We start from the raw sequence: 23209 nt of genomic DNA, 5'->3' as shown, positions 1-23209 counted from the left end.
ACTCTAACCTTTTTTGCAGGTCCAAGGTTGTTATTGGTTTCGGAATTGGGTCCAAGCAGTTGGCAATTTTTTTGAGATTCTGAGCATTGGTCTTGTGAGTTGCCTTCTCTCAAACAAACCCCATGCCCCCCCCCCCCCCCCCCTTCTTTTTTCCCGTAGAAATCTTCGAGTTATTTCATACCTGATAGATGTTCATTTCTCTCCTGAGCACCTAACTGGTGGGTGCCTTCTCTTCCCCTCCCTCCCTCCCTCTTTTGGCTTCTCTAGGCACCTGGTGTGTGGGTTGCATACACTCTACTTCTCTTCTATTCTCTCGAATTATATTCTTCTGGCCTCTACCTTATCACCCCTCCCCTCTCACTCTTTCTTGCTACCATACTATAAAACATTATAAAGTTGATGATTCCCACCAACAATTTGATCGCTGGGTCGTGCTAATTCCATACGAATCAGTACGGATAAGCATGGGCCCATCACTCCAACAATGGCACCGAAGATGAAATATAGAGTCCCTATATCCTTGTGGTTAGTGGAGAAGAGCCATCGGACCGGATTTGTCGTAAAATTGAGAGGGCTCCCTCCCACTTTCAGAACAACCCTCACTCCCCCCTTTGAAAGAAGCCCCGCTCCGCACCATTGTGGAGCCCCTTTCTGATAAGGAAGGAAACGAAATCATCTCAATTTTACGACAAATCCAGTATGATGGCTTTTCTCCACTAACCACAAGGATATACCCACAGTAGTCTATTGTCTAGATAGATAGATATCTACTAGATATGACTACTAGTCTATATACTCTCTAAATATATATATATATATGTATATAAAGTCAAAGAGTAGTCTATTTTTTTCTATTGTAGTAGTATTCTATTCTATATAGTATTAAGTAGTCTATTGTTTTCTATTGTAGTAGTAGTCTAGTGTGAAAATCATATACATTTTTTTGTTGTATACACTTTAGTATACAGAAGGGGAGGAAGCAATGGTAAAGAGGAGTCCGCTCGTCTCTTCCCCCGAAAATGACTTTGCTACACTTGCTTCCTATTACAGACTAGGCCTCCCTTTTTGGAGTACGGAAGGAGCAAAAGTTCGCTCGTCCCTTCTCAGCTCTGTTCCCCCCCCCCCCCCCTCCCCGCCCTCCGCCTTCCCTTTTTTGCCTTCCCACCCTAGCCACTCTTAACGTCAATCTTCTTATGCTACTGTGGACTCTGAAGGTTTTTGAGCACCCGATTTGTGGGTTGCCTTAACTCCATTTTTTAAGATATGCAATTAATTTTGTACAAAGCACCCAACATGGGGGCTGCCTTCCCCTCACTCGTCTTGAGGACCTTTTGTAATTTTATTACTATACACACACACACACACATAGACACACATATATAGTGAACATTTCAAAAAATATATGTTACTTAAAATAGTGTGTGCCTAGATCATCTAAAGATAATCAGGGGCATTAGTAACTTCTTTCTATTCCTATCAAGAGCAGCCTTTGGAGGAGGTGAGTATCCTAAAACACTAAAGGCGTATCAGTAAAATCGCCCAAGGAGTTCTCAAATGAACTATTAGGACAGCTCTAAGTCACTAACTTGTATTATATTTTCTTAAATTCTAATCATGCATTCATGCATTATCCTACAAATGCACATGAAGAAGACAAAGAAGCTTGAGTAGAAGAGACTAAATGATCTTGTTTTCAGTGTTATCAGATATTGAAAAAGCGTTATCACGAGTTCCATCAATCAATGCCATTTCAGTGAGTGGTTGATTGATGCTGAATATGATGCAATATTTCTAGATAGAGTTCAAGCTGGAGCCAAGTTCGTGAGATTATTGGAAGCTCATTGACCTCCCACTAGATCTAAATCAAAAAGGACGAGAATGAGTATAGCAAGGGCTAGGATGAAGAGAGGCTGACTCAGGGAGAGATTGAGACAGAAGAGTGAATTGTTGCGTAAGGGATGATGATGGCTTCGCATGATCAGATTCAGATGCAGCTGTTGGTGGTCATGGAGATTGAATGGCGGTGTTCCTAGTGCTGGCAGCGGCGATGATGATGAAACTCAATTTGAAATTTCAGTTAATGGGATTTATTATCTTGTATTGTCATGTCAACTTTTGGAGTTCTGACTTTTGTAACTTCTAGTAAATGATGGTCGATTTGAATTGTAATGATGGTCAATTTGGATTGTATAGTATGGATTATGGAAATGATTGTTAACGTACTGCATTTCAAGTTCAACTTTCAAGTTTGGTCCTCAATTTGCTAAAGTTACGGTAATTCAGTTTCAAGTTTCAAACTCATGTACGTATGAGTTTAAAATAGTACGACAAAATAGCGTGCATAGAATCATCATCATCATCATTCGAGCTTTATATGAAAGGATGTGGCAAAAGATCTCCACTGGCTACTAACCTAACACAGCCCTCGTTTCTCATCCAAGCTTGGGAACAGCAATAAGGTGCATAGAATACATTAAAAATAGGTCCTTTTTATTAACATTGTATTACTGAGAAGTGATAAAAATAGGTCCTTTTTATTACTTGTGTGAAGTTCAATTTATGAGGTTTAGTATCCCACCCCAACCCCCAACGACACCCGTGAGGCCCTGAACCCCCGCCCCCTTCTCTATGTTTTGGGGCACCTGGAACACTAGGTGCCCACCTAGGTGGCAAGGACCCCTAGGCACTCAGGCGGCCAAATCCTTACTTGAAACACTGAATTCAAGCGTCCTCTACGAACCAACAATAGACTCCTCAATACCCAGGTCAACCCTAGTTTGAGAGCTTCCAGTTCCAGCATTTATCACCACCATTTTTCCCTCCATGGTGTCCTCCTGATTTTTACCGCGAGGTCTCTGCTTCCATTGTTTTGCTTCTTTGCTCATGGAATCCCAAAAATTTCTTAAGTCAAGATCAAAAGACATTTAATATTGGCTTAAGACATTCATTTCCTTGTTTCCATGCCCATCTTCCTCTGATCTGCTCAGGATTGCCAAAAGAAAGTTGCTATGGATACATGTCTCACACCAAGATGGGAGACTGTGTGTTCCATATAAGGGAAGCCCATCTTGTAACCTTACCAACATCTTCCACAGGGGGCTCAAATCTTCCATGTAAATGTGTTTTACGTTCATCTTTTCCACTTGTTATAATCAAATAGTCAACTTGTACTACTGGTTACCATTCAGAACTGCGTCTTTGCATCTCTTCACGATCTGTCTCATTGACCTAGCCAGGCTGCCTCAAAGATAGGATATTCTATCCATCTCTCAACAAGTGTCTGGTTACCATTCTGAACTGTGTGTTTGCATCTCTTCACGATCTGTCTCGTTGACCTAGCCAGGCTACCTCAAAGATAGGATCTTCTATCCATCTCTCAACAAGTGTTTTGTCAAGGAAACAATTACAAACTGGCAACCGGTGTTGGAAAAATCAACTCAGCCGCAGAACTCAGACCTTGAATGGTTAGAGTTAGTCGGGTGAGTCTGAATCAACTCACTTGAGTTTACACTTAGTGACCCAAGAAGCCCAAAAAAATCCCGAAATTTTGGAAAATTTAAGGAAAATTCAAAAAATACAAAAAAATATGAAAAGCATATACAATAAAGGCAGTTCAATTCATAAATACAAAAGTTCATAAAATATATATAAAATCGATAATGTATCAAACTACACTAAGGATTTGAACTATTTAACATCTCACCCATTTTGTTTTTTACCTAGTTTCAAATAGCTTATTATTTTTTATATCAAATTTCAAATAACCCATTAAATGACACATCAAAATGGGTTTTGAAGTTTAACAAATTAAACCAAAGGTCAAGTTAAATAGTTCAACTTTTAAGTGTATTTTGATTAATTTCCTTAAAATCAATTATATAAATTTAAATGGAAAATTAAAATTTTACCCAGAATTTCGAGGGTTTGATCCTCCAATCTTTGCACTTAAGAGTGAATTGTTGCCTCCAATCCTTGTGAAAGCTTCCTTAGACACCCGAAATAGTGGCCCCCAAACAAAATACAGGTTTCGAGTTCGGATCTAGTTCATCCAAGCTCTTGAAGATATCAGAAGAACAGCAACTGAAACTCTTGAAGATATCAGATGAACAGTAACTGAAATTAAAATCTCATAAATGTGAGATTTTTTCTTTTGTGGAAAACAAGCCGATAATTGCATTAGGCCTAGGGAACAAATTTCATCGAATACCAACCAACCCTTGTGCAGAAATCACAACTTTTCAGTATAGGGACAAACTGGGTCAAAAAAATCGATCTCTCGAATCCAAAAAAAATATATCTTTTCTCAAATCTACTCTATAGATCATGCAAAAGAAAGTTTACTGCATTGCCGCTTTAACACTTGGCTCTTGAGAAATAAAGAGAAAAGGATTTCTACCCCCCTTTGCGTTCTAGTTTTAGTATTATAACCCCTCCCAAAAAAACACAACAAAACGAAAATAAAACACCTCAACAAAAAAAGCTTGGCACCCTACCGAGCCTGAGTGAGTGAGGCAAGTTTGAGTCGGCAAGCCCAAGTGGGCGAGCACTGCTAGCAACCGATATATGGTATGAAGATTAGAAGTTCGAGATTCTTCCACAAACCACTCATCACAAATCGCATGAAGCCATGTCTGAAACATTTTGGAGGGAACCTATTTTTGCTTTTTGTTTACGAGGCTTGGTTGGGAGAGAAGTAGAAATTAAAGGTGAAGGGTGTCTCATTTGTGAAGACATGGACACCCCAGCTTCAAGTCCGGTGAGGGTGAGAGGTGAGGGAGCTCATGGTGGGAGGGTAAGAGGGCTCAAGGTGAGGGGTATGACGGTTTAATGGTTAAGGGAGAAGAAGAAGAACAAGGGGGAAAGAGCGGCATGTGAGGGAGTGAAGGGATGAGGAGAGAGAGTAAAACCCAATTTATGAGTGAGTGGGGGGTATATATAGGGGGTAGAAGTATGCATGTGCCACATGGCACTCAAGTGATCATGCATGAGGAAAGAGAGGGCATGCATGAGGAGAGAGAGAGCATGCATGAGGAACACAATGATGGGGGTGGAAGCATGCATGTGCTACATGGCACTCAAGTGATCATACATGAGGAGAGAAAGGGCATGCATGAGGAACACAATGATGGGGGTGGAAGCATGCATGTGTCACATGGCACTCAAGTGATCATGCATGAGGAGAGAGGGCATGCATGAGCGTGGGGGCATGCATGATGTAATCATGTGCATTGAGATGGGTGAGTTTTTATGGGGATTCGTGCACATAAGAGTGTGTGCATACATGGGGATGTATGCACGGCATGTCGGGATGTACGCAGAAAAAATAATCGGGGCACGGATCATGGCTTTCTGACGATACCTCAGATTTTAGCGATTTTCGTACCGTCGGAAAGCTCACAATCCCTATAAAAACACGGTACCACTCAAAATACCAGACAAAGGTTAATCAGCAAATCGAAAAAGAAACCTGAGATAAGCGTTAGTAGAAAACGATTCAGGATGTAAACAGAATCAACGACCGAAAAAATCCCGGACCTTACAAAAACTACCCCCACTTAAAAGAAAAATTGTAATGACACTTTTATCCCTAATAAAACTAGTAATTCCATAAGTATTCCATCCGCTTTTCAAAACATCTCCTAAAATCCTAAAAAGGAAAAAACTACTAGAATCTCTACAAAAAAAAAATTAAAAACCCCAAAAATTAACCCCAAAAAATTCCAAAAATACATCCTTAAAATTAATAAGAAAAATTCAAGAATGATAAGAGGCATCTTGTCTTGCATTATTCTCCCTTGGTTAGAGAAAACTTATCCTCGAGTTTTGAAATAAGCTAAGATGAATTTTGCATTAGTCCTGCAACTTCCTTAACCCAAATACTGAAAACAAGATCGTGGGACATATGAGGTACTGAACTAATCAAAAAACAACGGTTGTGCACTGAAACTAAGTCTTTGAAATCCGTTGATATATCCATAAATAATTTTGAGAACACTCGGGGAAGGGTCACTATATGTGGATGGAATAACCGTGATATGTACACTCAGTTCAATCACATTAACTAGCTGAAATTGCATCAGTATAATCGTTAAACCCCACTGAAATTTTGTTGGATGAGCCCTAGAACAGACCAATGGAGCATCTTCACGATGATCATCTCCAACCCCTAGTTAACTAACCAAATCAGCAACTTCCTCTTCCAAAACTCTTCATCTTCATCTTGACCATTGTCACCTTCCTTGTTCTCACCCGGTTCTTGATCAAAATTTTGATCACTACCTTCTTCATCTACACTCATCAAATACCGGTGGAGAGTCCCAATCAATGACTTGCTGATTTTGGAGGCAATTTGATGAGAAATTCTCCGGGTTTAACCAATCTGCCTCCTCTACCACTCAAGCCATAATCATGTTGTGCAGGTTCACCAAAGCCTCCCCATGGTCACTAAATGTAACTTATCCATCTTCTACCCTAGGTTCCTCATCATAATTAGAGTATCCGACAGAAGATAGCTTGTTGCCCTCTTTAAGGAACTCCTCTCCAAGGTTCACAAATTTTCTATCCGGGCACTGAGAGGAGATGCGTTCCACTCCTGAACATTTAAAGCACTTAATGACAGTACTGTTTGGGCTATTTGCACAAACACCCACTATATCATGTTGTTTGGAGGGTCCAGCAGGTCGTGAGAACTGTCCAGCCACCAAAGTCCCACCTTTCCCTTTAATTCGCTCCCACAGCCACTTCGATTACCCTGGGCTGCACCCCACCTTAATGATGGGCGCCTCTCCTGAGCTACTAGGTTGTAAGCCTCATCTAATGTCAATAATGGTGCAAAACCACCACATCTTGCATAGATTTTCTCAGACCACCCACATAGCAAGCTAGGGATTGTTCTTCTCTTTCAACCACATCACTTTGTGCCATCAATGATGAAAATTTATCGGTGTACTCATCCATAATTTTTTCCCCTTGATGAAGATTATTCATCTTGTGATGAAGGGACTGTAGATAATTTTCAGGTGGGTATTTTTTCTTTAATTTCTTTGTCATCTTTTCCGAGGTGTTAATTTTGGGCTCTCCCATTCTCTCTCGCCTCTCTCAATCGTTCCCACCATACTGAAGCACCTTTATTCAATTTAATTGTAATAATTTTAACACTTTTATTGTTTGGCACATTCTTGTAACCCTCTCTACAGTGTTTACCCAGTCTATAAAGTCTTCGGGCTACGACTTTCCTTCAAAATAAAATGTCTACTTTAGATCTCTGGATTTTGAGTGCTGCCTATGCCTTCATTCGACTCATCATGAGGAGCACGATCGTGAAAAGGGTTGTACTCAACATCGTCTTGGACGGACAAAACTTCATCTCACCCACGATCGATTCCGACAAGCCGCCTTGTAAGTTCTTGAACTTGTTGTCTTTTTTTGATAAAGTTCTTGAACTTGTTGACTTAGATACTCTATCTCCTGATCCTGCTCATCACGAGGTGGATCCATATGAATACCTGTAAGCTGCCAACCTGAATCTGCTGAGCACCCAGCTTGTAGGCTGCCACACGCATAATTTTTTGGATATCATGAGCTTTCGAGTACTCGACATGTGAGTGGCTGAATCTGTTTTTATCTGTTTTAAGTTTTGTTCATTTTGTACAAGGCATCCCTGTGTGGGTTGGCTCAGACTCACGCCTCATGAGATTTTTTGTATACATAAGTATATAGTGAATTTCCTCATAAAACAGTTCTCCTTTCCAGCATTTGTATTTGTAACCTTAGAAGAGGGTTTAACTAAGGTATCAAAGATATTAATGCCTACTTTAACCTTGTCGAAAACAAACAAGTGGCCAAAGGAGACAAATCTTGGCAACTCTCTTTCCAAGATGATATAATAACTATCTCTATAGCCTTTTGGTCATTAACATTAACATTAACAGACATGGCAAATCAAATCCCAAATAATCATGGTATACTATGCTAATGTTAACCAAGTAGAAAAGATTGGGAACGCATACATCTGAACATTGGTCATCCCATGAGATCTCCAAAACTCGAGCATCTGACACCTGCTCAGGGGTAACAGGGGCTTCAGCTCCATCGCTAGTGTCCTGTGAATTATGATACTGCAGAAACCTCAGTGCATAACCCTGAAGTGGAGATCCCGAAGTCTGTCCAACATATTCCAGATCAGTAACTTGGTTAAAACCTCTAAGAGTCACCAAGAATAAAATATAAAATCCATATATGAGGACAAGCCACTTGCGTGAAGGCAGTATGACATTTACACAAGCAAATGCATTTGGAACAAGTGCTGACCCAATGGAGGCTGACTAATCACAAAGCCTTCCATTACGCATTAACTTAGGCAAACCTATAATCTTGACGAACTATGATTTAAACTTTATAGAAGTCAGCTCACATTATTCCAACAAGCAGAATGAGTAAATATGAAGAGATTAATCCTAGAAGACCGACAAAGAGAAATAATGCAAACAATTCACCAGAGAGTAGTTTTCAACCACATCAATAACAGAAAATACTTACATAAACTAAGCATCCTTTACAAATCAGACCTAAAACCTGTACATCACTAACTTAACATCAAGCATACTCTTATTACTCTTATTGCTTGGCATATAACAAAGAGGAAATAGTTAGTTACAAAAGCTCACAGTTTAGGAACGAAACTTCAAGAAATTACAACTTATCTATCAACGATAACATCAAGGACAAATGTACAAATGTAAAACATAAAGGAAAGCTGTTCTGGTTCACAGAACAAATCTCACTTTCTTTTCTTTTTTTATAGTAGGAAATCCTATTTTTAATTATAACTAACCAGAATTCTTAGTAAATTGAACGACAATAGTTGCATGGATTTTTTATTTTTTTTTTGTGAAGCAAGCCCATAAATGAGAAAAATAACTCAAGTGCCCCAATTAATTGTGTATCTAGAAGAAAACTTTACCCGCACTGATACACAAAAAACAAAAGAGAGCACTATGATTACCTCATGATGCAAATAAAAATATCCATTATAGAAGTCAATGTATAATATTATATAAATTTGTATACTGCATTTTGTATCACAAATGAAAGTAGTGCAATGCACACGTACAATAGCATAATCTATTATTATACAACATAGTGATTTTTCTAAAGAAACATAGAATTATTTAACTTTTTATCAGTAGCTAATCACATGTGAGGACATGTTTGATGGGGAAATTAAAACCTCGAAGTTATCAAGACATGATTACTGAGTAATATCTGGCACTACAAAAAGTTATATGGCAAAGCATTAAACAGAACACAATGCATATCTTACATTATAAGTTATTTGGCCGGATCCTCCACAGTGTGCATTTTCTATCATTTTCCCTCACAAGTTTCATGCAAATCAACTTTTGGATGCCTCTTTAACCCTCAAGGGCCCTCAAGCATTATTCATATATTTACAAAAGTAACTATGCCATGCTATATCAATTAATTGAGCAATTTCCATTGTATACAGAGTGAAAGTCATTTCTAGACATTCAAAACCTTGAACTGCTTGGACGATGATGGTTCATCACTATAATCATTCTCTTTTTCTAAATATATGGAAAAGACAAGTCATGCCCAAAAATGTACTAAAACAAGCAGTTGTACATTTGGTACAAGATTGTCATAATCACCAATGGCCGTCAACTATGAAATCTGGCAGTGTTCAAGAAATTCTATTTTGGACTATGAGCCATTCAATGGCACACCCACCACCTCCCGGTTTCACATCTAATGCCTAAGAGTGATTATGAAATGGTCATATTGTATACTTTCTCTTACAACAATGGAAGCACAAATTCAATGTTATGAAACATAAATCATCGGGTATAAGTGTAGAACAGTAGAAGCATTGCTTGTTGACTCTTAGTTAGCGAGAACCTTCTAATTAAAGTAGCATTCCAATTTCAAAAGATTTATTCTACAGTGTGAATGAAAATATGTGGGGATGATGTTTCCAAGAAGAGAAGAAACATCTTCTCCTCTTCCTGAGTTTATGTTCCCATCTTCTTGATAATGATCGTGAATATGCCAAGCAACAGTCATTTCACAAGCAGTTCAAGTGCTATTATTTGTTTCCAATCAACTGAAAAGATCTTAGTTCTAACTTAAAAAGACAACAGTGATCTAAGAAAGAAAGAAAAGAATCTCATTTAAGAATCAGAATGCAGAAGGGACAGTCACTTCAGAGAATTGCTCAAACAGTAGAATATGCAAAAACCTCAAGGCCTCCTTCAACACCCCAAGATTATCAAAACTATTCCCCAAAGAGGTAGCCACCATCACGACAATCAGCACCCACCCACCTACACGCACACTCACAAACAACACATCGTGCTCATGTGCACATGCACACAAAGCCTGTGCACACTCAAAGAAACACACACACACGCGTGTGCATGCACAAGCACACACACCAACTGAACACAGCAAGTCAAACATCTCAACATGTACTGTGAGATATATCCCTAGAGAAAAAACACTAAAAGTCTATCGCAGCCATTTAATGTCATTAAGCAATGCAATTTTCCATAAAGCGCATCCCAAGGATGCCCTTTGTGAAGTGGACGATATTTGAAGAAGTCTTGAACGCACAAGAAGTGCCCCATAGGAGTATGAAAAATTAAGAGATAGGACATATGGTTCTAATAGAAGGTTTAGTGGATGAAGCAGTTTTCTCTAGCTATCAGTAATCACTTGTGTTATGTCACAATGCTGTTGAAGAAGTGTTCAAGGTTATATACAGGAATGAATGGTGTTTATGCTGCTGTTGAGAAAAATATGGTAGGGCCAAGGATCCTTTAAATGTGGAAAGAGGTTGATGCGAGCTTGGGTTCAGAGGTTGTGATAGAAGGGAATTCTTCATCAGAGATGGTTGCCACACGTTCTAAGGACAACGCTGTATTACAAAAGGAAGTGTTCCAGCAGCCTGTGGATAGTTCTAGTTGAGTTTTTAAAAGGTGGTTTAGACATCGAGAAGTACACCAAAGTCAAAGGAGGTAAAGGAATTGGATAATTTACCAGATACAGTTTGAGCTAAGTTATCTGGGCATGCCAATGCATGACTCAGCAAGTACACTCACCAGAACCATCAGTCAATTTGCTCTGGCCAATTTAAAGACATTTTCAGAAGTGAGAAACAAAAGCAATACAAAGAGCGAGCAACCACTGGTACTGCGCATAGAGAGTGAACTCAATGAGCTAAATAGAGGGCACTGTCAAGCAATATACTAATCTGTACAAAATAAACAACCTGCACATGTTTCGAATCTTGAATCAGGTCATTTTTAGATCGACAATCGTCTTCATTCTCCAAACGAGAGGATTCTTCACTGCACACTTCATGCAATCCATTGCAAGAGCCGCAAATCCTGCTATGAATAACCTCAGCTACATGCCAGAAGTGCATGACGGCATTTGCTAACGTCTGTGCAACTTTCTTCTTCCTCTCATCTAACTGGCACCTTGAAGCCACCCATTGACATACTTGGGCTGCAGCAGCGATCTTCCAAATGCGTTCCTGCTCACAGAATGAAAAGAGAAAATGAATAGCTTGAAACTGAATCCAAGCTGTGGAGCCACTATACAAAATGATAAGACAGCATACTGACTGAAGCAACATCTCAAAACGTCATTGACCAACTACATAATGAAGATGGATGTTGAATACATCTCTAGCAGTACATGTGGATATAATCAGATGGACACGGTTTCTATGGAGCCAACCCGCATATTGTAGAAATGCGGACTTGGCAATAAATATATTTTTTAAATATAATTTGATCCTAATATTTAGAGAATATATAATAGTGAACATGTCATGGAGATCATGAATATGGGAAAAATAAATAAAAATGAAAACTAGAAATAATAATTGTTTTAAGAAAACATTTGGACCGTTAGTTAGACTTGTTTTTAGATGGACCACCTATTTGCATCCATCTTTAAGATGGATGCTTTATACCTCTGGACTGCATATTGTAGAAATGCAGTCCAGCCCACATGAAACAATTTTCCTAATCAGATTTAAAAAATTAACCATACCTGCATGAAATCGTGTGCTAACCAAGCCATCTCCTCGAGAACAAAGTCCCAATGGGACTTTCTTTGTTTCAATGTCAACCGTTCAGATGTCTTCAGGGGAATCTAGGGAAAAAGTTAATTGTCATTACCTTCATGCAAGAAAACCAAAGGTCTCTTAACAATTTAAAACAAGAAAGTTCAAAAGCCACCTTTGCAATTCTTACCTCTCTAGCGAACTCATCTTGAAGCACTTTATCTGTCATTTTTAAGTCTCTGTCTTTCCCATGATTGTCAGGTTCAGCAGCAACTGTAGGACATTCCATCCGGGAAACGATAATTTCAGACGGCACAGAGCTAGTGGGTACCGAAGAGCTGGATGCCCTGGCTTGAGAACAAAAGGTTGGCTTTTCTGGGCAACATTCATGACCTGAATAATTGTCCAACCTCTCTTCCAGACTCTGTGATTCTGTCTCCCTAGCATTTGCAATATGTTTCTTTTCAAGTTGAGAATCAGATCTACTCTCAGATATTTCAAGCTCAATTTTTATTTGGACATCAGAGCTACCAGAACTCCTGAGAACAGGATTATTACATTCCGAGGTCACATTTGCATCAGTCTCGCTGGATTTCACGCATTCTTTGATATCATTGATGGTCGCTGTTGCCGTAGGGATCTTTTCGGATGTTAAAGCTTGTCGGTTGGCTGATCCATTAAAACTATGACTCCTACCCAATTGTATGTTTTGCTTTCTTACAACACCACCATTGCAACTGAGACTCTTAAGGGTACAAGAGGATTCTGAATCCAAACCGTTAGCAAACTCTACAGTAACAGTGCCAAGAGCACAGTCATGGCTGCTCCTCTTCTCATTTTCCATTCCATTCCCATCTTCATTCGTGTAATCAAGTAGGCCTTCATGAGCTATTTCCATGTTCTTGGATTCTCCTACTTGGACTGCTACTTGAAGACAAACCAAAGGTTGCACTGCTCTTTTGCCCGATGGTGCAAAAGCCTCAGAATTAGGGTCTTCCCCAACTATCTTCTCAAAAGAATGATGAACTTCATTATCCTGAGGCTTCTCAGAGGCAGCTGTGTTTTGCTTCACTTCAACACTTAGGTCTTTTAGCAGGTTCAGACTACTCTCAGCCGGTGCCTGCACATCATCCACCTCCATATCCATTCGATCAGCAAGCAGCTGCATCTTTCCATTCACATCATTAGCACTCGTAGGCTTGACATCAGACACACTGTGGTTCTTATCCATTTGAACCTCACATAGAAATAATTTTCCATCCTGGTGGGACGATAGCGGTACAGTCGAAGACCTATTGCCCCCTTGGATTGTGTCGACAGAATTATGTGTTTTCCCACTGTTACGACTAGACCTGGGCCTGTTCCTTCGAGCATAGGCTTGATTTTTAAACCCAAGGCGGACACCAACTGAGTCCTCAGATTCCCTTGCATTGTTATTATTTTGGCTCCCTTCAACATTATATTTCCTAGAGGAAGATGACTTCTCCCTGGCCGGAATATCATTATCACCAACAAAGAGCGATAGATTATCAGCAGTATTTGGTTCTCCTCCGAGAAGAGCTCCCAGCCTCCCGCTGCTTTCAGCAGAATCTCCATTTGGTGATGCAGTCAGCACAAAGCTACCTCTAGCTTCGCTAGATAGATTAACCCATGTAAAGCCAAATATGACTATATACAATACTACAAACCAAGACTCAGAAAGCAATGCACATCAAACATATATACCTTGCCAAACAATGTTCTGGCGGCTGATCCGTGAGTGAGGTAGATTGAAGACTAACAGAAGCTGCTAGCCTAAGTTTATAATCTAAGGGATTGCCACCCTACCATGCCAAAACGGAAACTCTTATTTACTAAATGGGATTGCGACCTCATGAAATGTATCAAGGAGAATGTTGAAGCGAAACAACAACAAACAGGTACACTTACCTTCTCAAGAAACTCTAGTTCCCTTCTCCTTTCCTGTCTCACATCAAATTCCACCCTGCACGTAGCTCATTTAGAATGCAGCTTTGATACGAAAAACAAAAAATCAAAGCACTCCAAAGTTGGATGGATATAGAGAGAAAATCAGTGAGGGTGGTTACCTGAGCTCCGCTTGAGCCTTTTCAATGGCTGCACGACGTGGAGAGGTTCGGTTCTCCAGCACAACAACTCCACTACCCACACGTCCTCCCCCTCTCCCTCCCATTGTTTCCAACTCTACGCATTTACCCCACACACACCCTCTGTCCTAACATCACCATTTCAGTCCATCAATCGAGGCTCTTCTGTCTGCTGAATGGATGGGAACATGGATCTGTCAAGATTTCAAGAACACATACCAACGCGCCCTGGGAAGCGCAATTCCTTCAAATGCACATATACAACTACAGAGAGCATGATAGAGGCCTTTCAATCGTGCTAAGGTGCTGCACCAAAACACTTTTATCTTGTATGAAAAATAACAAAATTTCTATAAAATAAAAGGAGCAAAGAGAGAAAAAAAATCGAAGCGAATAACATGGGTTAAGAGATGCCAACAAGTCAGCAATCATCATCTAAAAGAACAGATGGTCTACCATTGCCGCCACAATGAGCTGTCAAAAGACTGATTTTTTCAGTTTTCTTTTCTTTTTTGAAAGATAATAGTAAGCCCGAAGGACGAGTTACATCAAGTAGCAGAAGGACATAAGTCATGAGACACAAAAGATGAAAATTGAAGTTCATCAATAATTCTCTCAAAATTGAACAATGCGCATTTCAAAGTAAACACAGGTGCATTGTTCAAAGTAAACAATGCTTGCACAGGTGTGTAAGCAATGGAAAGAACCTCGCAGTTTCTTCATACAGTAACATAAACTTGTTTCTTCAGGAGAAAGGAATGTGAATAAAGATCTCCATAATGCACATTCATGTAACTTTGAAATAACAAAAGAAAAATAGATGCAGAAGTTCTACACCATCGAATGCATTGCAACCCTGTCTCGTGCATTTGTACTTGTGGCATTCAAATAGAATTACACGAACCAAAACTTTGCGAAATAATATATAGCTTACAAATTGCATAGAATGCATAAGACAATTACGTGATAAACCCTAAAAGGAGGCAAACTGTTAATTAGTTGAATGTGTGCATTCGCCTCATGGAGGCTCGGGAATCTCTCATTTGCCTTCTCTTATGAGATTAAACAATTATTCCGGGGTGTTCAGAGATAAGGAATCACTCTTTCAGAGACAAGGGAGGGGCATGAAGCATCAGAGCGCAGACAAAGACAGTATTTTTTTGTAGATTCTAAAATTTAGGGTTTAGGGTACATGGACTTTTATCTATTTAACTTAGGGTATTCGGGTACTTTTTTTTTTTTTTTAGAGAATTAAGGCGTAGAGTTGGAAGTTTAATTTTGTAAAAAATGAGGGATATGTTGTTAAAATTGCTTAAAGAGCAAGATAGGTTTTAGGATTTTTTTTTTTTTTTTCTATAAATATGCAAGTCGTACCTCCCCGAATCAGGAAATGATCATTATCGTTTGGGGGTCCTGCCTCCACCGGGTTCTTCACAGTGGGTCTATCTAATGGTGTTTGTTTCGCGTTGCCCGTGGGCACCCGATCGTTGGCTATTGCTTGCAAAACTTTTATCCTTGGATTTTCTCCTTGCCAATCATGGTGCTTTTTGTAGGGAGGACAAGAAACACTACCCTTGGGCATTCATTTGGCATTGGGTAAATGGTTCAGCACCTGTTTGAGTGGCATTTCAAATTTTAATCCTCTTTTCGGGGGAAGAAGTGCTAGCAATCATGGCTGGATATTTGAAGCTAAAGAATCTACTGAGGATTGGATCATCTCTTTGTTCATTTTTTGGACCCAGCAACACAAAGCTCTGATTTCGAACAGGTGCTTCAAACTAGAGAGTGAATTTATTGGGCTGCTCTGCCTGACGGGTCCACCAAACCGGACCGTGATGGCTACTCATTTTTTGTCATTACCAATCGATCAACTTCACTGCTGCCCAAGTGTCAGCTGCTCTCTCCTTGAAGGCATCAAACTTTGCCAACTCTCTTATTATCGAAAGTAAGCCCTTGCTTGGGCTTCCAACTCAGTCCCCCTGTGCGTGGCAGCTCAAGCCTCTTTCGACCAAATTTCAACATCAAAAGCTCACTCATCGTCTCCTTCAAACATTTCTCAAGAAGTCCAAAGAGGGTGCCATTTCCCCCTGCTTTTCCTCTTCTTTTTTTTTCTTTTTTTTTCCCTTTTTTTTTTTTTTATTATACATATGGGCCCATTTTGCATAAGAACACAACTTGTATATCTCTCGTTACATAGGTTCTAGTATAGGGGAATGATTTAAAGCATCAGTTGTATAATACTATAACGCAATCATCTTCGACAACCATGTTTCAGATATTTGTTTGATATGGATTTTAAATATATATTCCTTTTATTCTAAAAAACAATCACAAAAAAAAAAAATTTGAAAAAACGTTTTAGAAAGTGGTTTTTTTAGTCCAATTAATATAAGCAGTCTATTTTAGTGAGATGGTTAGATATACTTCACATAAGGATTTTTTTATTTTTAAATTTTTTATATAGCATTATCATCATTAGATTAAAATGCTAAAAAAGAAAAAAGTGATTTCGAATTTGTTAAGGCCTAGATCTTAAAATTCACCAAATGGGCGATTGAGATTCATTGTTGGAGGGTACTAATATTGACCATATTTAAGTTGCAAATTGATTTTTTTTTTTTTTTTTTTTTTTTTTTTTTTCGTATGATTGATTACGAGGATGAAGAGAATGTGTGTGCAAATTTATGGTTTCTAGAGGTGTGATTGCATTACACTACAATACAACCCCTCCAGTGCATATCTTTTATGCTGTAGGAAAAACATAAAAACGTGTCTTTTTTAAAAATTAAAATTAAAATTAAAAAATTAAAATAAAATGAATAAATAAAACAAGAAAAGGTTTCTATTCTTCCCCTACAGCATAAAAGATATATACTTCCGCCTGCATCCAACCGTCAAATTTAGATTAATTGAGCCACTAACCATTTAATTTAGATCTGATGCCTTAGAGTCTTTTATTTTTAATTTTTTCTACTAATTATATGAATATGAAATTTGGTACATACTATCACTTCAATGGGTGAACCTAAATAAAATATTTTTTATAAAATACAATGGCCAAAATACCCTTAAAACTTTTAGGGCATTTTAGTCAATTTATTTTATTGAGAATATTATTTTTATATTTTTTATAGGTGATAGTTCAAGAAAAGATTGGACGTCCAAATTTGGTGTCAAAATTTTTTGTATTAAAAATAAAATAGTATAGAGGGTGACATTGTGATGGAGTTATCTAAGCCATCCATTTAGAATTGACGGTTGGCTAGGGGGAACCATAGAAGTTTTATGATGTATGGGAAGCATAGAAAGCTTGCCCTAAAAAGAAATGTGACTTTGGCTAAAACAAAAAACGGTAATTGTCTTGGAGAGAGAACAATGACGTGGGCAGATTATCACATACAAGGTGCAATTTGTATAGAACTGAGGCTCTAAAACATCAAATTAGAATGCACCTTTAAATAATATTGAGAAATATGGTTTTAACATTGAAAATATTTGTAATAGACTTAAAATATATTTTTATCTTTAATTATAAAATTTAAAGCTTAAAAAATAGTGTAGATCGAGCATATATATTGTCACACCCCCAGTTTTCAAACATTCCCGAGGTGCAACAGACAATTCTTATACTATCTATATATAAAACAAATTTAGAATTTCTACTACTATATACGAATTGCACCAAATAGTGTAATTTTAATCTGTACAAATTCTGCCCACAACCGATATTAACATGAAGACTAGATAAACATATCTTGATAGAACAAAAATTACATCAATGCCTTTGATCAAAAGTTACAAAGGGAATGTCAATCATGCCTACACATTCTTCAAAGATAGTCCTGCTGCATTCGAACTATGAGACTGCAATTACCCTGAAAACATTTACCATAGTTTGGTGAGTTTGGTTACTCAGTAAGTGATCATCATGGTCCTCAAAAATAATCATGGTTGGAAGATATAAACATTTTCTGAAGAATGTATGTTAAAAACAACCTGAATTGCAAGCAAAGCATTTATAGATAACAATTACACTTTCACAAATACACAGTTAAACATAATCCAAATGATTGATATGATTATAAACATTTCAACAAAGATGCATAATTCAAAGGATTTCACAAAATGCCCTACTGGCGTCCCAAGTAGGTCACCTATATACCCCACCAGCATCCTGATAGGTCCAAACAATCCCTGCAGATCCAAACCTACCTCATCGGCGTTCCGGATGAGTTCAAATAGCCCCTATCGGATAAGTTTAAATAATCCCAGCAGGTCCAAACATACATCACCGGCATCCCGGATGAGTCCAAATAGTCCCTATCGGTGTAACGGGATAGATCATAACAATCCTTGCAGGTCCAATCATACCTCACTGGCATCCCGATGAGTCCAAGTAGTCCCTACAGGCATAACCGAATAGGTCATAACGATCCCTTCAGGTCCACTTAATCAAATTATTTCTGAAACTCTTTAAACATCAGAAAGCAACAATATCATATATGCAAAATATCATTGAAATCATTAACATGAATTCACTTAAAGCAATTTAATAACAATCACTTTCATTGAAATATCTGTAAGTAGCCAGTTAAACATTTTGTGCAATAATTTATGAAATGTAGTAGTTTTGAAGAACATTATTGAAATCAAACACGATAACAGTCTAGTATCAATAGACAAACTTTTATCAGAATCCAAAATTAAATACGGAATTATTACAATTTATGAAATTACCAATTTGTAAATAATCATTTCATAGGCAATACTACAATCAAGTGTAAAAATATCAGAGACAATTAGTATGGTTCCCTTTGAGACAAGCCGAGTAATCGCAAACTAAGAGCGCCCGACCATCTTTGCAAAGGAAGCAGACATCCTTTGAAATCTCTTTCTTTCGCTTCTTCCCCTTTTTCCCTTTACTAAATAGTAAACTCTACGCACCCTAGTAGTAGAGAGAGAAAGAAATATGTCATTTACTAAACATAACAGTAAACAGTTAGAGAGAGAGAGTTTCGAATAAAATAGAAATACCTCATATGCAAGGTGTTTTACAAATGAGATAAGAGGAATGTAAAGCCGCCACGTATAAACAAAAGCTTGTGTTAACATAAAGTTTTAAGATGGTGGACCTAATGTCCACCCAAATAAAATTGAACCCTCAAGCATATTAACAATAATATCGTTTTATTTATTGTTAATATAAAAGTAGCAATATATTCCTATTATTATTATCATTACTAATATATAATTATTATTTTATTTATTTATTTTGTATTTATTTTTATTAACACAAATAATATTATTTTTCCATTTCAAAAATTGTGGGTCGTCACATATATGAAAACCTTTAAAATTGACGATCTAAAAATACATTACAATTGCCCTATTTCCAGAGCTTGAAATCCATTTTTTTCTCATGTCCATATATCTTGACGCCGAGATGATCAACCTGAAGATATTTGGGCATCAAAACAACCTCTTATAATGAAATTTTTGAGGTGGGCTCCAATTTGATTGTTTAGAGTCTCGGCTCTATATAAACTTCTCCCTTACATAAATGATAGAGGAGTGCCTCCCTTCTATGTTCCCCACTTGTTAAGAGCGTCGAGGCCATATGTAGGTGATGCATTGGACAGTCTTTCAACTAGTCAAGACAATTATTGTGGGTCGTTTGACCCAATCAGTCCACCGTTTAACGGCCTTCTTTATGATAATCCACATCTCAAGGTTGCAAGGAGATCTATGAGGGGAAGGCCAATTTTTTTAAGGAGTTCATTTTAGTTTGTTATGTTCTTATAGGGGTGGCAATGAAATCGTACCCAACCGAGACCCGACAATCAAACCTGACCAGGGTCCAGGTATGGGGCAAAAAATTGGACCCAGTGGGTCGGGTTCGGGTCCGGGTCAAAATCTTGGACCCAAATACTATTCGAGTCTTGGTCCATGTAGACCCGACCCAATATAATATTTAAATATGATATGTATATATTTATTTATTTATTGGGTCGGGTCTGGGCCTGATAACTTCGGGTCCAAATGGGTTTGGGTCCCATAAACTTTGTTGGGGTCCAGCCCGACCCGGACCCTACCCGACCTATTGCCACCCCTATGTTTTTTAGTGTCTTAGTGAATGCTAGTATTTTAATTAAAGTTAGGGTCAATTTAATGATCTTTTATGTTTTAATTTAAGTGAAGATACTTATGAGGATTTTAATAATATAGTGAGGTAGTTTTGGTTTCTTTCTATAATAATGTAATAAAATGGTCTGGAGTGTTAGGGTTTTTAACACTTTTAGGGAGTGAATAATAAAAACATGTTGTGAATGGTAATAGCTAGAGTGTTGGGGTCACTTTTTTGTGCAAGAAAAGTCAGATCCACTCAAAATTGACCTCTTTTGATAGTTTATTAAATTATTTTCTCGATTTTCCTACATCAAATTGCTATCAGAGCATACGTTGTTTTCAACAACAAAGTTGAGAATTATAGCTACTGCTATAGGCTCATGAAACTATTGCAGGTTCATGCCCATTAAAACCTATATACTAGTTGTAATTCCAATGGGCTGCATGAAGTCATTGTCATATTGTTATGGGTTCATGGCCATTAAAACTTGCAATTCCTATGAATAATGGACCTCATGCCATTAAAACCTGTAACTCCTATGAATAATGGACCTCATGCCCATTATAACTTGTGGTAACAGCTATTGTAACTCATATTGTAATGGTTGTAATTCTTTTGCATGATGACCTACCCATAGTGTAACCCCCGAAGGAATATGTATCTATATGGCACATTGCTCTATGATTTGTAGAGTGTGAAAAAACATATGTATTTACTTGTACTTGAATATTATTCTCTCTTCTCGCCCAATCTTAACATGGTATCAGAGCAGGACTTGCAACCCTATGATACCCAGTACTTCACGTGACCCTATAATCATGATTTTTCTTCCTTCTTGGGCTTGAAGTTATGATGTATCAACAACCTTGTACTTCCAACAAGATCATATCACTTTCTTTTATTAATAAGTTTTCATCCCAAACTCCTTTCTTTTTCAACAACATCATGTTTCCAGCAACCTTACATTTGCAACAACTTCATATTTCTAGCAATCTCACATTTCCAGCAACCTCACAGTAACCCCAAACTCCTTTCTTTTTCAACACCTCATATTTCCAGCAACCTCATATTTTCAGCAATCTCACATTTGCAGCAACCTCACATTTGAAACACATAAATCAAAAAATCAAAAATAAAACCTTAGGATTTCTAGTTCGAGAGAGAGGGAAAATCTCATAAATCAAGCACAATATTTCCACGAGAAGTAGTCAATCTAACAACCCAAGATTGATGATTACTATAATTAAGCTAGACAGGAAACCGGAGGAAATTGGATTGTATCACAAGAAAAGTGAGAGAGCATCCTACAAACGATCCATACCACATGATGAATGGGAAAGTGAGATCTTGACAGTAGTGGCATGGCTCCTTCATTCGATCCAGCCAAGTATCAGTAAAGGGTTGTTGCTTCTTAAGACTGCAAAGTATATATGGGAGGCAGTAGTCAATACATACTCACAACAACATGATATGGCTAGGATTTACCGATTGCATCGTTAAATAGAAACTTTGTAGCAAGGAGAAATGATTGTGGAAGAGTACTTTGGGAAACTAAACCAAAAGTGGGAAAAACTAGACCATTGTCAGCTTATTAATCCCACAGTATTAAAAAAAAGTTTGGGCAAAGATCTTTGAGTTCTTACTGAGCCTACATCCCGCCATTAAACTTCAAAGAGTAAAGATTATAGGAAAGGACAAATTTTCCTCTGTTGAATATGTCTATGATTATGCAAGGGGAGAGGCCAGTAAAAAAACTATTGCAAAAAGACAAAACTCAAGCATCCATCATGAACGATCAGCCTTTGCAACAAACTTCAAGCTAGAGAAAAGTGGGCATAAAAGGGTGAAGTCTTGCTCTACTATCTCCAGCCGAAAAGAAAAATCTTAAATGCTCCCATTGTGGGAAAAGAAGACACTCAAGAGCATTGTTAGAACTTGCATCCACACTTGGGTATGAAACCAAGGATTGCAAGTGCCCATGTTGTATCGAGTGAGGGGGAGGAAATCTCAGTCACACAACCCAATTTATCCAGTCCAAGAGATTAGGCCATCAAAGAATTATAACATTAGTTGACTACTTTTAAGGTTTTATTCAACTATAGAACACTAGTGGAACAGCCAGGTACATATGCAATTGTAAACTAGGTCAACTCCACCTCTTCTGCACCTTAGATCATTGATTCATGGGCTATTGACCATATGATTGTAAGAAAGTCTGTTTCTTATCTTTTTCTCCCACTTCTAGTGAAGTTAAACTTGTTGATGGATCCATGACTAGTGCCTGTGGTAATGATACATGTAAACTTCTATCATCCGTTTCCTTATCCTCTATAATGAATGTGCCTTCTTTTCTTTCCAATCTTTTTTCTGTTAGTAACCTGATGAACTAGCTAAATTTCAATGTGTTTATACTCAAAATTGCGAGTAGGGGACTTCGCCTCCGACTTGGCTTTGGGTGTGAATAAATTAATAAGTTGATAGAGTTTAGGTATCATCAAATTTCATTCCAAGGGAGAATCGGTCTTAAGACCTTATCCCTCTTATATTGCCGACAGAGCCGGCTTCCCTACTAGCTTAACCTTGGAACTCAACCAATAAAGCCTTTGAAAAAGGGTTTTACATCAAATGGAGATTTTAGGAAAATAGATTTAGAAAGAGAATGAGGGAAGAGAACCACAAATAAACAACTAAACTAGAAAGATGCAAATAAACAAGAGTAAATAATCTAACTATAAGATGCAAGAAAATAAGAAATTAAAGAGCATAAAGATGAGAGAATGAATATAATCTAAACATGCATGACATAGAACAAAAGAGAGAGATAATAATATGGAATTACAAGCGTGGTTGCGAAGAAAGACAAAGACGAGATCCTCTTCAAAA

The 23209-nt window shown here is 38.0% G+C and overlaps 1 protein-coding gene across 11 annotated transcripts in view; it reads right to left on the bottom strand.

Moving 5' to 3' along the window:
• The window catches only part of LOC18437979 (chromatin modification-related protein EAF1 A), a 48479-nt gene extending 32514 nt beyond the window's left edge, over positions 1 to 15965 (bottom strand). For 3 of the 11 annotated variants that reach the window (XM_020669448.2, XM_088872984.1, XM_088872981.1), the window contains exons 1-8: positions 15574 to 15965; positions 14182 to 14505; positions 14024 to 14078; positions 13820 to 13917; positions 12285 to 13728; positions 12082 to 12183; positions 11291 to 11557; positions 8010 to 8162 (exon numbers count right to left, since the gene is read on the bottom strand). In XM_020669448.2, the coding sequence (XP_020525107.1) occupies positions 8010 to 8162; positions 11291 to 11557; positions 12082 to 12183; positions 12285 to 13728; positions 13820 to 13917; positions 14024 to 14078; positions 14182 to 14285 (2223 nt within the window). In that variant the 5' untranslated portion in view covers positions 14286 to 14505; positions 15574 to 15965. Of the gene's footprint in view, positions 1 to 8009; positions 8163 to 11290; positions 11558 to 12081; positions 12184 to 12284; positions 13729 to 13819; positions 13918 to 14023; positions 14079 to 14181; positions 14506 to 15162; positions 15424 to 15573 lie in introns of those variants that run through there. The other 8 variants (XM_088872982.1, XM_088872977.1, XM_020669451.2 and 5 more) reach the window with 8 other exon arrangements.
• Between the last annotated feature and the right edge of the window lie 7244 nt (positions 15966 to 23209).

Source organism: Amborella trichopoda, chromosome 8, assembly GCF_054954075.1.
Source record: "Amborella trichopoda isolate Santa Cruz 75 chromosome 8, AtrichopodaSantaCruz75HAP2 v2.0, whole genome shotgun sequence".
Lineage (NCBI taxonomy): Eukaryota > Viridiplantae > Streptophyta > Magnoliopsida > Amborellales > Amborellaceae > Amborella > Amborella trichopoda.
This window is presented reverse-complemented; position numbering and strand designations above follow the sequence as displayed.